Source organism: Oncorhynchus clarkii, chromosome 19 (genome assembly GCF_045791955.1).
Source record: "Oncorhynchus clarkii lewisi isolate Uvic-CL-2024 chromosome 19, UVic_Ocla_1.0, whole genome shotgun sequence".
Lineage (NCBI taxonomy): Eukaryota > Metazoa > Chordata > Actinopteri > Salmoniformes > Salmonidae > Oncorhynchus > Oncorhynchus clarkii.
Window position 1 is genome coordinate 38,696,142 of NC_092165.1, and position 14,216 is coordinate 38,710,357.

A 14,216-nucleotide genomic window follows, 5' to 3' on the forward strand; every position below is an offset into this window, starting at 1 on the left:
TAAAAGCAGATAAAAAGTACATTGGCAGTACAAATCTAGCTAGATATACTACTCCCAATGTAAACTCTTCTAAATATAGTATTGATATTTTGAAGGTTAACAAATTGTAGTTGTTTTTATACATGGAGTTTTGTAACCGGTCTACTCATATGATAGTGTTGTCATGGGAACGGCAAAACCAGGAATAAAAAAACTTACACAACTAGATCCGGGACACACCTTTTTTTATTTTGGAGTGGGAATAAAAAGTCAAACAAACCTATTATTGAAGCATTCACACATCATTTAAACCTCAGTGTGCGTTTGTACACGTGCATCTTGTATGAGAAACACAGCAGAGCCTGTCACAATCCACTTAGTCAAAGGCGACTGGAGAAACAGATTAAAACATTTAATACTGTACCCCACAGACACATTCCTGCCAAAATAAGCAAACCAAAAGGTTCACCACAGAGTAAAGAACATAAAAAAGTTTCCTTTAAATAAATCAGCTTTGGTATTCTTCACTGACAAAATTATACATTCTACCCCTAAAATGTTCAATGCATTTTCAAACACTGGATGCAACTGATGCATACGTAGTTCAGATAGAACACCTTGCATTGCTTTCAGATAAGAGGTATGTTCAATTTTGGAAGGTTGTGTGCAGCTGTGTGTTGATAATCACACCTACTGACTGGTACGTGAGCAGATCAAGAGGAGAATTATAACAGTAGCTAGTGTTAGCCTCTGATCTGGCAGGGTTGGTTGTTTTGAGACAGCATTAGGTTTGCTGTGTGAACAAACACCCATTACATGAAGGCCACACTGAACACTGTCTAATCGAATCATTATCTCACTTATGAGTCAGACATCCCATGTCCGTGTAGCTGGATTTCACTGTTTTTGTGCCATATGTTTTTCAACAGCAGCAGGGGAAGGGTTGAATAACCCCTGTCATGTTGAGAGTCTGGGAGTTCTGTGGGAGTTAACTGAGGACTGTTTATGCTCTGTTAGTACTTAGGGCTATCTACCAGGCATGCAGGGGTCCATTTACAAACAGTTGAGGTATAATACTGAAAATTTGTAAAAAGTGCAAATTTCTCACGGTGACAATAGCCTAGGTGCTCCTCAGTCACCCATTTAGTGCTTTTTCAGGTCTTTGTGCCTTCAGGATTCTTTTGTAAAAGGTAGCAGCCAGTCCCTCCCTAGCTTGTGTGTGGAGTATGGTGGGGGTTGCTTTGTTTGGGATAAAAACACCAGAAGGGGGGGGGGGGGGGGTGAAAGGAAGGAAAGACAGATTTTTTTTACTAATAGCTCCCTACCTCTGCTGAAGCGGTTTTAGACTGCCCTGTCCACTGTGATCACTGTCAACAGCTATAATAATAGTAAGGTAAAAATCAGTGACCCTCACCAGGGCTCCCAGACATACTCCTCTGACAATAGAAAAGTCCCAGACAAAAACAAAACCACCTCCACACTCTGTTTTTCCCCTTCACTAAATTCAATGCAGACAAGATATAGCCTCGCAAACACACAAGTCACAATCAACATTTAGCTACAAATTACAGACAAACATAGTAATTTATCGTGTCTACAAATATTCATTCTTTGTAACTAGGCCTTTAACTAACCCTCCAAGTTGACAAAGGATCTCACAGGCCGTTTAACTTCACTGAGTTCCATGCCCATCCTCATTATTGTAGGACAGTGGGTAAAGCCATGAAGAAGCTCTCCTTTTCATTTGTCACCTGAACAGTTGCCAGAGACTGGTGTGTCCAGCCATGGTTATGGGGAGTTTGCCTCAGAAGTGTTGATTAAAGGAAGAAAGAGAGCAGAGGATAAGCAAAATTAACAGGTGAAGATCTTGTCTCACAGTGCTGATGTACACTCTCTGTTCATCTCGGTAAAGAAGTATTTTGAGACATCACAGACATCGTTTGGCTGAGTTAATTTACAACTGACCTCCAAAGTAGTCAAGCAAAACATGGATACCATTGAGATGTAATTGCTCTAGTCCCACTCCTGCTTTTGAAAAACAGACGACGTGACTGGATCTTAACTACTCTGACCACCACCATAACAGGCTTCAGTGCTTTTGGCCGCAGGCTTTACAACCACACAACAACACTGATCAAAACTCATACACATACAGTAGATTTCAAAAAGATGCTCAATAAACTTTCAAAAGCACGTCATAACACTTTTCTCCAAATTGTATTTCACAAACATTTTCTTGGGTTGTTGTTTTTACCCACAGGCCAGCGACAATGACAACAAAGAGACCAAAAGCGCTGCTGCAGTGCATTCTGGGATTTAGTCAAAATGTACAGACCCCAACTCTTAGAGTGATGATACACCAGTGTATATATACAATTTAATAGGTCGGCGTACGCATACTTCATCTATGTATAGTCTTTTCCAGTGGATCAGTATTCCCACTCGTCTGTCTTCATGTCCAGATAGCTGAGGATGTTCTGGGCAAACTTGACTGCCTGCTTGCGGGCCACTTTGGTCATCTCATCACCCTGTGGGTCAACTGCATCCAGGGCCAGCAGCTGTTTAGTTAGAAGCTCCTCAAGCAATATGTAGCTCTTGTCGGCCCGCTTGCCGTTGAAGCAGAGTACCTGGGCCTGGAGGTCTGACAGGCTGCCCAGGACCATCCACACAGCCCTGTGTTGTGGGGGCTCGTTGGAGCCAGGCTGGCGGCAGATCAGGGCCTCACGGAGGTCCAGGAAGGTGATGACAGCCTGGACCTCCAGCACAGCACGTCGGCGGGCCTCACGGATACAGGGGTTACGGGCCGTGTCCACCTGGTCCAGGTGTGTGAGGAGACTCTGGAGCTCAGGCTTGGGCCTGAAGAGGTCGCCCACCCCACAGTGTCGCAGGACCTCCCCGCGCAGCTGGCCCACCCGACCCCGCACAGCCTCAATCTGACGGATTGAGTCATTCTGCGCCAAGTCATACCTGAAAAAAGAAAGATGTATACAACATCACATTTCTGAGCTAAGATGTACCTGAAAGCATGTATACACACATGCATACTGTATTACTGTATTACTGTATACATACTGTATCCTTTCTGTACTATTATTTGTAATTGTAGTAAAGCTGTGTACCTGCGCGTGTCGTCTCCCTCTCCCTCCAGGTCCAGGTGTTTGAGCAGACCGTTGATCTCCTCCACCACCTGTTTCCGGTAGTTCCGGACCGCTGCGTTCCCTGACACGTCGAGGGCATCCAGCTCCACCAGGAGCTCAGTGAGCACGCGGGACAGGTGGGCACAGCTATCCCTCCCACTCAGCCCCATCAGCAGTGCCACCAGCTGGCTGCGCGCCCCACTCACCTGCACCATCACCTGGTTGATCCTCTGCACGGCCACGTGTGTATCTTCTGACAGGGGGAGGGTCTGCTGGCGCGTGCGCCCCTCGATCACGTCCTGCACGGCACACAGTCGTGTCAGGGCCCGATAGCGAGCCTTACGGAGGGGCACCCTCCCTCCTGTCTTCACTTGGGTGAGCCTCAGTATCAGCTCCTGCACAGCATCCACCAGCTCATCACTGATCTCTGCTGTGCCCCCGGCCCGCTGTGGTTCCACCACCCCCTGCTCCACCAGCCCCTGGGCCTCCCGGCTCAGCTCCTCGATGGCCAGGCGGGACGGGTGGGTGGCGTTCTCCTCAAGGTAGCGCAGCAGCCCCTCCACCTCCTGGGCTGCTCTCTTGCGTGCCCCCTGTAGGTCTGCCCTGCCCTCCGTGTCCACCTGGTCGACCTCCAGGAGCAGCCGGGTCAGCTCGCGCTCCAGCCGCCGATACTCCCGCTCGTTTTTCAACCCGCTGAAGGTGCACACCTGAGGGCCCAGAGACTGGACCTCCCGCTGGACCTCATAGAGCCGTATCATGGCTGGGTGCTGCTGCTGCTGCTGCTGCTGGCTGCCATGGTCCATCCTCTTTCCACCATCAAAGGGCTTTCCAAACAAGCTGCAAAACAGGCACAGCACAAATGCAATAACAAAAGTTCATAACTAAACACATTCATAGGCAAAATCTACACTCTCTAAAATGAGTGTATGAGGCTTATCCAATTCAGTATGTTAGGCCAGGTGTTCTTGTTTCCATTATGTAATGTTGACCTAAGCTGCCTGCGGTTTCCAAGCTCCACCCAAAATAAAAACAAGAATGAACAAGACGCTTTTGTACACTGTTATTACCTCAAAGAACAAATAGTTACTGGAGGTTTAAATGAACTTGATGCACTTGATCAAAGTACAATACCAATTTGTTAGTGTGACCGTTTAACCAACAAGAATTATGCATGCATGTCCTAAAAACAGGCAATAAATTAAAACATTAAATGATAACACTAGCATGACAATCATTAAACTCCTTACTGAAAGTAGGCTACAGCTCTAGACACAGTGCTGGCTACTATTTCAGCTTATGTCCAAGGCTGTCTAATGAACACCACTGAACTAAGTCTGATTACTGCAGCGACAACAATGTCATTTTACACCCCAGGTCCGAAATAACCATAATTGAGTTACATTCTTCAAAGAACGTCTGAGCAGGACTGAAAATGACACCCAACAGAACTAATTCCTCTCACTCAAAGATGACTGTTTCCTTAATTGTATAAAATAGTCAACAACACTACTTACAAAAACTCCAGAGGGAAAACTCAATGAATAAGATCAAGCTGGCTCAGGTATGATCAAGCTGGCTCAGAAGAACACACCAGTAGCCTAACTTCTGCACCATCGGCATTCAGACACTGCAGATTGAGAGGCTCTCAAAATATTGTATTTGCAGGCGGTTCCTCTGCTGCTATTCCACAGTGATGTGTCTGTAATGTCACAATAGACAGGTCGTTATTCTCATTCTTAAAGAGACAGTGTGTCACTGTTGTTCACCATATGAGGGATTTTTCCAAAAGGGGATTATGGTGAGAGAGAGTGCCGATTTGGCAGTCATTATGGGATTACTAGGGTCCATTTAAACAGTCCCGAGGAAAACATGTCTATTGGTTACATTGCAAGACCACTCAGATAATAAACCCAAATGAAAAGCCTCAAATAATGTCGGTGTGACATAGACAATACTACATATAGGCTATAGTCAAAACCTAAGAAGAGCCATTGGAAAAAGTCAGTTGAGACAATATAGGCCTAGGGCTTATAGTATTCTCCTACACACCACACGATTGTTCTGAAACCTATTTTGTTGCTAGTAACGGATAAGATTAGCATTCAAATTGGCAATTTTAATTTAATTGTATTATATTCAATAAATATAGGAACTAACATTTGATTTGGACCAAACTTTTTTTTCTAACAATGAGTAAGACATGAAGAATCCAAAGAAATTGTCAAAAGCCTCCCATGGACCCACCACACCAATCCCAACAAGGACTATACAGTATCAGTTCTCTGTGTTTGACAAGCAGTATGGAGCTGCAGCTTGGAGTATTGTTTCTTCATCCTATGTAATGTATTTTCAGTGAATTTGTTTTGGTTTGTTTTTCCCTGTTCAATTAGTCATTGACGTTGTTAGGTTTATATGTCCCATCTCACATCCTGATAATACCAGGTTCTGACCACTAAATGGTGCTGTTCCAGCTTTTAAGTTTTTTTTTTTAAGAACCCCTCAATGTTTAAGGGATAGTTCACCCAAATGACATATTGATTTCCTTACCATGTAAGCAGTCTATGGACAATGTATGACAGCAAGCCATTATTTTGTTTACCTGGCCACTGTTTCAAATGCTAACTTTTTTGCATTTGTGGCAAACATGAAGTGTGAAAATGCTAATATAGGTACCATTGACTTGAATTGGATTTGTGCCACAAATGCTTAAAATTTACCATTTGAAACCATGGCCAACAAAACCAAAGCATGGGTTGATGTCCTACCTTATCAATTCATTGGTTGCATGTTTTGTCAAAATATTGTTATGAACATTTGTTTTGGACTGACTGAGCATTCTACTCAATGCATCATCAATGAGTGCTGATGAAGATTTAATCAAAAGTGCATTACAGTGGCTTGGAAATACAATGAAATTCAGAAGGAGGCAAATAATTAGTAGGAAAACCTTTTGTCATCATTTTGAGGTGAACATATTGACTTTAGATGCAGTAGAACATTAGCTAGCTAAGATTGAGGGGAGGCCACTGGATTTTAGCTGGATAAAGTTAGCATTGTTAGCTCTGTTTGACAAACTTTAATAGCTAATGACAACATTACCATCTGTCTAAAGTAAATTTGATGACATGATAATGCTGATAAAGTTGTTTCCTACTAAATATGACTACTTTTGCAATGCCATTGTATTTACAGGCACTATAGTGTAATTTAGATTAAACCGTTAGCCTCCATCCAGAATGAATGGGCTGATCACCACTTTAGGGCACCACTGATAGAGAGCGGCTTGAGAACGTTCATAACGCGACTAAGTGACGGAGGTGCAACCTATGAATAGACTGCTTACAGGGTAAGGAAACCAATGTTATTTTGTCATTTGGGTGAACTATCCCTTTAACATTGAGGGGGGAATCTTCCAACCCTTTTCACCTATTAGCAGGAGCAACGTCATCTAGTGGTCAGACCTGGCAATATGAGGATGTAGGATGGGACAAACTTAACTTTAATGACAAATTTCTCTGAACAAGGGAAGAAAACCATCACCGAATTCACTGAGAATACATTACATAGGATGAAGAAACAATACTCAGGGCCGCAGCTCCATTCTACTAAACATAGAGAACTGATACAGTATACTCACTGTTGTGTTGGGATTGGAGTGGGGTGCGTGGGATCAGTGGGTAGCTTTTGAACAAAAAAAGTTGTCAAAATAAGATGTTAGGTATTATATTTACTGAATAGTATATGAATCCTATAAATTAAAATGGTCAATTTGGGTGCAATTATAGCTCAATTTTACATCAGAGATCAAATTACATTTCATCATAAATAATGTTGTAGGAATCTTATTTTTGTAACTACAGAAACGATTTGAGAATAATGTGATATCAAATCAAACCAAATGTATTTATATAGCCCTTCGTACATCAGCTGATATCGCAAAGTGCTGTACAGAAACCCAGCCCAAAACCCCAAACAGCAAGCAATGCAGGTGTAGAAGCATGGTGGGTGGGTGTCATGGCTTGCTGAATTGAAATGGATTGACACAGAAAGGACAAGAGGTATTTGAGGGTTAAACAAGAAATGAAAGAGAAAATGATTTAATTTTTCCAGAACAGGCCTCAGGAGAGAGACAGACACTAGGCTACTTGTTGTCTTTTGAATTAATATAACCAGACACAGTAGTATGAAAGACTATCAAAAAATAATACTGTGCTGCTATTGTACTCCTACCTAAAAGCATGGTGACGACCATGGGCCGAATCCACACAAATCGACAACTAGACCTTCGCAAACAAAATCCTATCTACATGAGGTACATTGAATAAAACAGCATACATTTAATTTTGCTGTCCGTTTAGGATGAGTAATAAATAAAACCCGAAAGGCTAGTCAAACCTCCCAGATATGTAACCTCACTCTGAATGTCAGAGAGAGGTAGCCTATCAGGAAGGGACATACATTGTTATGACCACATTCTGAGTCTCCGGAAAGGTCTCCAAACCAGGATGCCACAGGCAAATGCCACTTTTCTGGCCACGGCTTAGGTTACCTGTGAGACCAACAGTTTACAAATCAAAAATTGCCCGACACAGAACCCGATAAGAGCAAACAAATCAAACTTGATGTCTTCTGTGGGCTGCCAACATGGCTTATATGTTTACATATCTTAGACCCAGGTCATCAATACATTGATACCTGTAGTCTACAATTGAGCTGTGTAAGGCAGGGATCATCAACTAAATTCAGCTGCGGGACAATTTTTGGGGGAGCGGATGTGTTCAGGAGGCCGGAACATAATTACAAATAATTTGTAGACTACAAATTGACCGCAAGAAGCCCACACAGACATAACATTTGACTAAAACAATCGTTTCAAACCTTGCTTACGTTTGTATACGATCTCATCCATGTCTCTATTATGCGTGGGAAAACTTTCCTAAATGTAAATCCCTTTGAGCTGTTGTTGGTGTTTTTACTATTTTATGTCCAACAATGAAACAAAATGAAAAGGGGGGGGGGGGGCAAATAAAATCACCAGTTGGGGAACCCCGGTGTAAGGTGATGCTCCGTGAGGCTTATTGTCTGAGAGACCCCATTCTCCAATACGAGTTCTAGAACAGTCCCTCTTCAAACGCAGCAAACCAGTAAGCAAATACTTTGAATTGCATGCATGCCTATCTACAGTAACGTTACTACATGCCTATCTACAGTAACGTTACTACATGCCTACTACAGAGGGCTTTAAGCATTATGTAATCGTAAACAGCCGATTTAATAATTTACTTACCGACCGAATGGCGATAGAAATAGCAGTAAACACAACAGTGTCACCGCAAAGAATGCATGCACCAACTCACATACCGCCACATAGGCTTGCAGTGCTGCATCTGGCCTATCTCTCAGACAAAACGTATTTTCAAAACTGTCAGTTGCTAGGTTGCTGTTTCAATGTAACAGACGCCAGCAATGTTTCACAACCTTCCCAGCTGCGCATGAAATGTCTCACCTTTTCAAAGCGCCAAAGACATTCGCGCACATTTCTAAAGATGTCCGTTTCCATCAGCTAGCCAACAATGATCATAATCGATGTTGTGTCATCCAAATACGTATATTTTCTCTTATGTAGGTATGTAACGATAATTTGTTTTCAATGGCTGATTCTCCTCGGTACAGTCCAACAGCACTATGCACTGCGGTGTTGCCCCTCCCACGCACCAATTCAGAGGGTTTGTTCACGCGCGTCATAAACTAGTCTTCAGTGGACTGTACAAAGGGATCGTATACAGAGTTGCGCAGGAGTTTGACGTTATAATTCCTATTAAAAACAATTTGAAATGTATTGTATTTCCATGGGATATAAAGCACTTGGCATCTCTGGCAAAAACGTGAGACCAACTAAGGTGCTGATGGAATACCACAATGACATAGATTCAATTTTTGCAAATATTTTATGCCAACTTCCATATCCATACAGGATTTAAGAGGTAAGACTGCCTGTACACAAAATTGATTAGTTACAGCCCAGGGGCTTAAATTCAGGAGTACATAATATTGCAGGACATTCAGACAGAAGTGTATAGCCTAGAACAGACTACAAGAATTGGTCGGCCAAGACATATAGAATCGGAAAATTTTACCATGATTCATAACCACCTACTGGCAAAGTGTAGAACACATCATGGGGACTGTGGAGGATGGTTGACCACTGAAGGACCGATGGTCGGTCTTGGGCCCCCTACATATGGTGTGTAATGCAGAATGACAGGTAATTGTGTCAGTTCATATTTAGCTTGTATCTGCAACATTTGAACCTGAATAGGTCCCATGTATCTTCTCTGTTTGCTGCCTACTGAATATGAGATAGTGTGAGCCTGAATAAAACCTTGGCCAATGGCCATATTTGTAAACACTATGACCAGTGGTTTAGTGGAGGGTAAATGCACCACAATCAGCGTTAATCCACCCATTGTTTTACCATTGCATCACTAACTGTGACCTAGGAGCATACAGAGAAGGAATTGCAAGTTGCATCAAAATAGCCCGGAAGTAAAGACACACTGGGAGCCAAATTTGAAATGGAGCAGGGTGGGACAAAATTGCATTAAAACACAATTTAAATGTACACTGAATAAAAATATAAATGCAACATTTATGGTCCCATGTTTCATGAGCTGAAATAAAAGATCCCCAAAATTTTCCATGCGCACTTAAAGCATATTTCTCTCAAATTTTGTGCACAAATTTGGTTACATCCCTGTTAATAAGCATTTCTCCTTTGCCAAGATAATCCACCTACGTGACAGGTTTGGCATATCAAGAAGCTGATTAAACAACATAATCATTGGACAGGTGCAACTTGTGCAGGGGACAATAACAGGCCACCTAATTGTGCAGTTGTCACACAACACAATGCCACAGATGTCTCAAGTTGAGGGAGTGTGCAAATGGCATGTTGACTGTCCACCAGAGCTGTTGCCAGATAATTTAATGTTAATTTCTCTACCATAAGCCGCCTCCAACTTCGTGTAAGAGAATTTGTCAGTACGTCCAACCAGACTCAACCTCAGACCACGTGTATGCCGTCGTGTGGGGGCGAGCTGTTTCCTGATGTCATTGTTGTGAACAGAGTGCTCCATGGTGAAGGTGGGGTTATGATATGGACAGGCATAAGCTACAGACAATGAACATAATTGCATTTTAATTGATGGCAATTTGAATGCACAGAGATATCGTGACGAGATCCTGAGGCCCATTGTTGTGCTATTCATCCACCGCCATCACCTCATGTTTCAGCATGATAATGCACGGCCCCGTGTCGCAAGGATCTGTACACAATTCCTGAAGCTGAAAATGTCCCAGATCTTGCATGGCCTGCATACAGTAACTCACCAGACATGTCACCCATTGAGCATGTTTGGGATGCTCTGGATCGATGTGTACAAGAGCGTGTTCCAGTTCCCACCAATATCCAGCAACTTTGAACAGCCATTGAAGAGGAGTTGGCCAACATTCCACAGGCCACAATCAACAGCCTGATCAACTCTATGCAAAGGAGATGTGTCGCGCTGCATGAGGCAAATGATGGTTACACCAGATACTGACTGGTTTTCTGATCCACGCCCCTACTTAAAAAAAAGGTATCTGTGACCAAAAGATGCATATCTATATTCCCAGTCATGTGAAATCCATAGATTAGGGCCTAATGAATATATTTTTGAAATTGTTGCGTTTATATTTTTGTTCAGTATATTTTCGGGAGGGCTGTGGTCACTATTACAGGGGCTGAGTCACTGGCTTACTGGTGCTCTTTCATGCCGTCCCTAGGAGGGGTGCGTCACTTGAGTGGGTTGAGTCACTGATGTGATCTTCCTGTCTGGGTTGGCGCCCCCCCTTGGGTTGTGCCGTGGCGGAGATCTTTGTGGGCTATATTCGGCCTTGTCTCAGGATGGTAAGTTGGTGGTTGAAGATATCCCTGTAGTGGGTGGGGTTATATGCTTCCTGTTTGGCCCTGTCCGGGGGTATCATCAGATGGGGCCACAGTGTCTCCTGACCCCTCCTGTCTCAGCCTCCAGTATTTATGCTGCAGTAGTTTATGTGTCGGGGGGCTAGGGTCAGTTTGTTATATCTGGAGTACTTCTCCTGTCTTATCCGGTGTCCTGTGTGAATTTAAGTATGCTCTCTCTAATTCTCTCTTTCTTTCGCTCTCTCGGAGGACCTGAGCCCTAGGACCATGCCTCAGGACTACCTGGCATGATGACTCCTTGCTGTCCCCAGTCCACCTGGCCGTGCTGCTGCTCCCGTTTCAACTGTTCTGCCTGCGGCTATGGAATCCTGACCTGTTCACCGGACATGCTACCTGTCCCAGACCTATTATTTGACCATGCTGGTCATTTATGAACATTTGAACATCTTGGCCATGTTCTGTTATAATCTCCACCCGGGACAGCCAGAAGAGGACTGGCCACCCTTCATAGACTGGTTCCTCTCTAGGTTTCTTCCTAGGTTTTGGCCTTTCTAGGGAGTTTTTCCTAGCCAACGTGCATCAACACCTGCATTGCTTGCTGTTTGGGGTTTTAGGCTGGGTTTCTGTACAGCACTTTGAGATATCAGCTGATGTACGAAGGGCTATATAAATACATTTTATTTGATTTATTCAATTAAAAGGTGCAATATGCAGAAATTGCTCTGCCATTTCCTGGTTGCAAAAATTCAAATAGTTTGCCTAATTTCAGTTTGTGACAAAACAAGCAATGTATAGTGTAGAGAATCATTGTACCGTCTAAACCGCTGTGAAATATATTTTCAATAACCCAAAATATTGTTTTTCAGCTTTTTAAAGTTGGTGTACAAAAGTAAAAGAAGCATAACCAAACTTAAGAATGGGAAGTATATAAATAGGGCACATAACAGATCTAAAACTTCCTATACATGCTTTCAATGAGAATGACAGATCTAAAACTCACATTTCTGTGAATTTGGTCAGTCCCCCAAAAAGTTACATATTGCAGCTTTAATACATCTTATGGTAGTGGAGCTATTTTATAGTTTTTTCACAGGTCCAGTATTTTCCCATTTACGTCTTATAGCAACCCTAAATTGTTGGCAGCCCTGGTGTGAAGGAGAGGAATGGCAGAGCAGACCGTCATATGAGCCTAAATACTTTGGTATGCAACATGGAATTAAAATCTAAGAGGCCCAGTGCTTCTATAGTGAAAAGAAACTCACATCTGTGCCATTTGCGAGCGATGTTGTTTGGCTACATTGTATTGTATTAAGAGGACCACAATGGAAATACTTTTCTAAACTTTGTTGTGTTATCCTGAATGATTTTTAAATGTATTGGATCAACATGTGTGGTTATATATATATTTTTTTTATTTTTTTTTATTTTAAATGGTCAAATAAATCATATTATTCTTTCCTCTTCAGAGAGTACAAGTGATACATTGTATCATTTTGCTTGACCGTGAGAACCATGAGTTCTTTCAAGTTTTGCAATGTATGTTCTGGAGATTTGCATAAAAATAAAGTGAATAGGGTATTACATGTCACTGGAGTAGCCTATAGGCTTACTATTTCATTTTTTCACGACATCTAAACTGATTGAAAGAACACACTATACAGCACAAAGCCCGCAACATGATCTCCAGGACAGACAAGCCACTCCACCACTGCTTTGATTAACATATGTAGGATATGATGGGTAAAGGGTCTTCTCAATTCGCTACAAAAAATTGTAAAGGAATAATGTTAGGAAACAAGAAGTTCAACCTACAGCGGTCAACTGATTTGGCATAAATAGAAGCAAGCACCAACAGCTTGATAAAAAGTGTAAAACACACATGTGAAAGCTTAATTATAATATTAGGGGAATAGGTTCATGGTAAAAAAACAGAGAATAGAATACAATTGGATGAATTAGAAAAAATATTTGTTGAGATGCAGCCATGTGGATCGCGGTTCAAAAATCAATATGGGCAGCGCCCGGTGCTGAAAGTTGAGTAGGCAAATTTACTAACGAGGGATTTGTTGGACCACTATTTAAAAAATAAGAGGTGGGCTTACCTGTGGAAGGGGAATTTTAGTCAAACCTCTTTAATGCTTGTATAATGAATGATCTTTTTAAGGCTGTATAGCTTCTTGCATTTCAAAATGGGGAACCGTTTATCTACTTCAGAGAAACTGTCTAGAGTGATTTCCTGTTGTTTTGACTCACTAGACTAGAATATCTAGCTGTTGCCACAGAACGAGACGCCCAATTCACATCTGTACCTTTTACCCTAGTTTTGTCCCTTTCTCCACACACATACACATACCAAGATAACGTGTTTTGTATATGCTTGCATAAGATAGTTTATCTATATAAGTGTCATCGAAACTCTTGGCCGTACACATCAGAGTGCATAACTGACCTGCTTCATTATTGCAATTGTTATTAATAAAGATTGATTGTTTGAAGAAATAACAAAGTCTCTCTAACTTGGTGAGAATTTTCCACCACACCTGTTTGACAGACGTAATTATGTTATCAATATATTTGTCACTATAGCTATTTCCTCAAAATACTGTCACCATGTACTCCTTAAATAGGCCTACCTGCTTTCTGCGTCAGACTTTGGCCTCATGTCTGGGGTGGAAAATCAACTTCTGAAAGTACCATGCTTAGATTCATAATGACATCTCAGATTGAATTCTTTGCAAAAAGCAACAGTTTCGTTGCAAACAAGACACACTGGTTTGGCATTGGAGAAATACATATAAGATTAATATATTTTAATAGAGCATTTTAATAGAGTAGGTAAAGGCCTATTAATAGAGACATTGGTGAATTAACCACTGTATTCAGATCGAAATGATCACATTGTCATTTAATTGATTATCCCACTAACCATGTGTTAAATGTGTAGTGTGGGGATATTAATTGGGCAGATAGTAGGCTATATGTTCTGGCCCACCGAGTAGCTACAAGCTCAGGAACAAATTGGTTAGAGGCCAACCCCAATTGTATATTGTAAATTCAATCACACCCTTCACCATCATCTTCATTCAGATCATTCAAAAATGTGTGGATATTGGCTAGTGCTAAAGTTGAAGAACCCG

General features: G+C 42.1%; 1 protein-coding gene across 3 annotated transcripts; it reads right to left on the minus strand.

The window, feature by feature from the left end:
* Nucleotides 1-207: 207 nt before the first annotated feature.
* On the minus strand, nucleotides 208-13,325 carry LOC139375151 (BAG family molecular chaperone regulator 5-like). Of its 3 annotated transcripts, XM_071116665.1 has the most exons (4): nucleotides 8,623-8,803; nucleotides 4,631-4,815; nucleotides 3,099-3,953; nucleotides 208-2,946 (listed from the first exon to the last, which is right to left on the minus strand). In XM_071116665.1, exons 3-4 carry the CDS (start codon nucleotides 3,917-3,919, stop codon nucleotides 2,409-2,411), a joined length of 1,359 nt encoding a protein of 452 aa, XP_070972766.1. In that variant the 5' UTR covers nucleotides 3,920-3,953; nucleotides 4,631-4,815; nucleotides 8,623-8,803; the 3' UTR covers nucleotides 208-2,408. The 3 variants fall into 3 exon arrangements, with proteins under 3 accessions (XP_070972766.1, XP_070972767.1, XP_070972765.1); XM_071116666.1 differs by lacking the exons at nucleotides 4,631-4,815; nucleotides 8,623-8,803 and adding an exon at nucleotides 13,182-13,325; XM_071116664.1 differs by lacking the exon at nucleotides 4,631-4,815 and having other exon boundaries at nucleotides 8,623-8,837.
* Between the last annotated feature and the right edge of the window lie 891 nt (nucleotides 13,326-14,216).

Excerpts from the sequence above, each read along its gene's own strand:
- LOC139375151 (XM_071116664.1), bottom strand. The coding sequence starts at position 8,654 with ATGTGCGCGAATGTCTTTGGCGCTTTGAAAAG. Across the intron at positions 3,954-8,622 it reads GTCTTTGGCGCTTTGAAAAG|CTTGTTTGGAAAGCCCTTTG; the intron begins GTGAGACATTTC and ends CCTGTTTTGCAG. Across the intron at positions 2,947-3,098 it reads GAGGGAGACGACACGCGCAG|GTATGACTTGGCGCAGAATG; the intron begins GTACACAGCTTT and ends TTCTTTTTTCAG.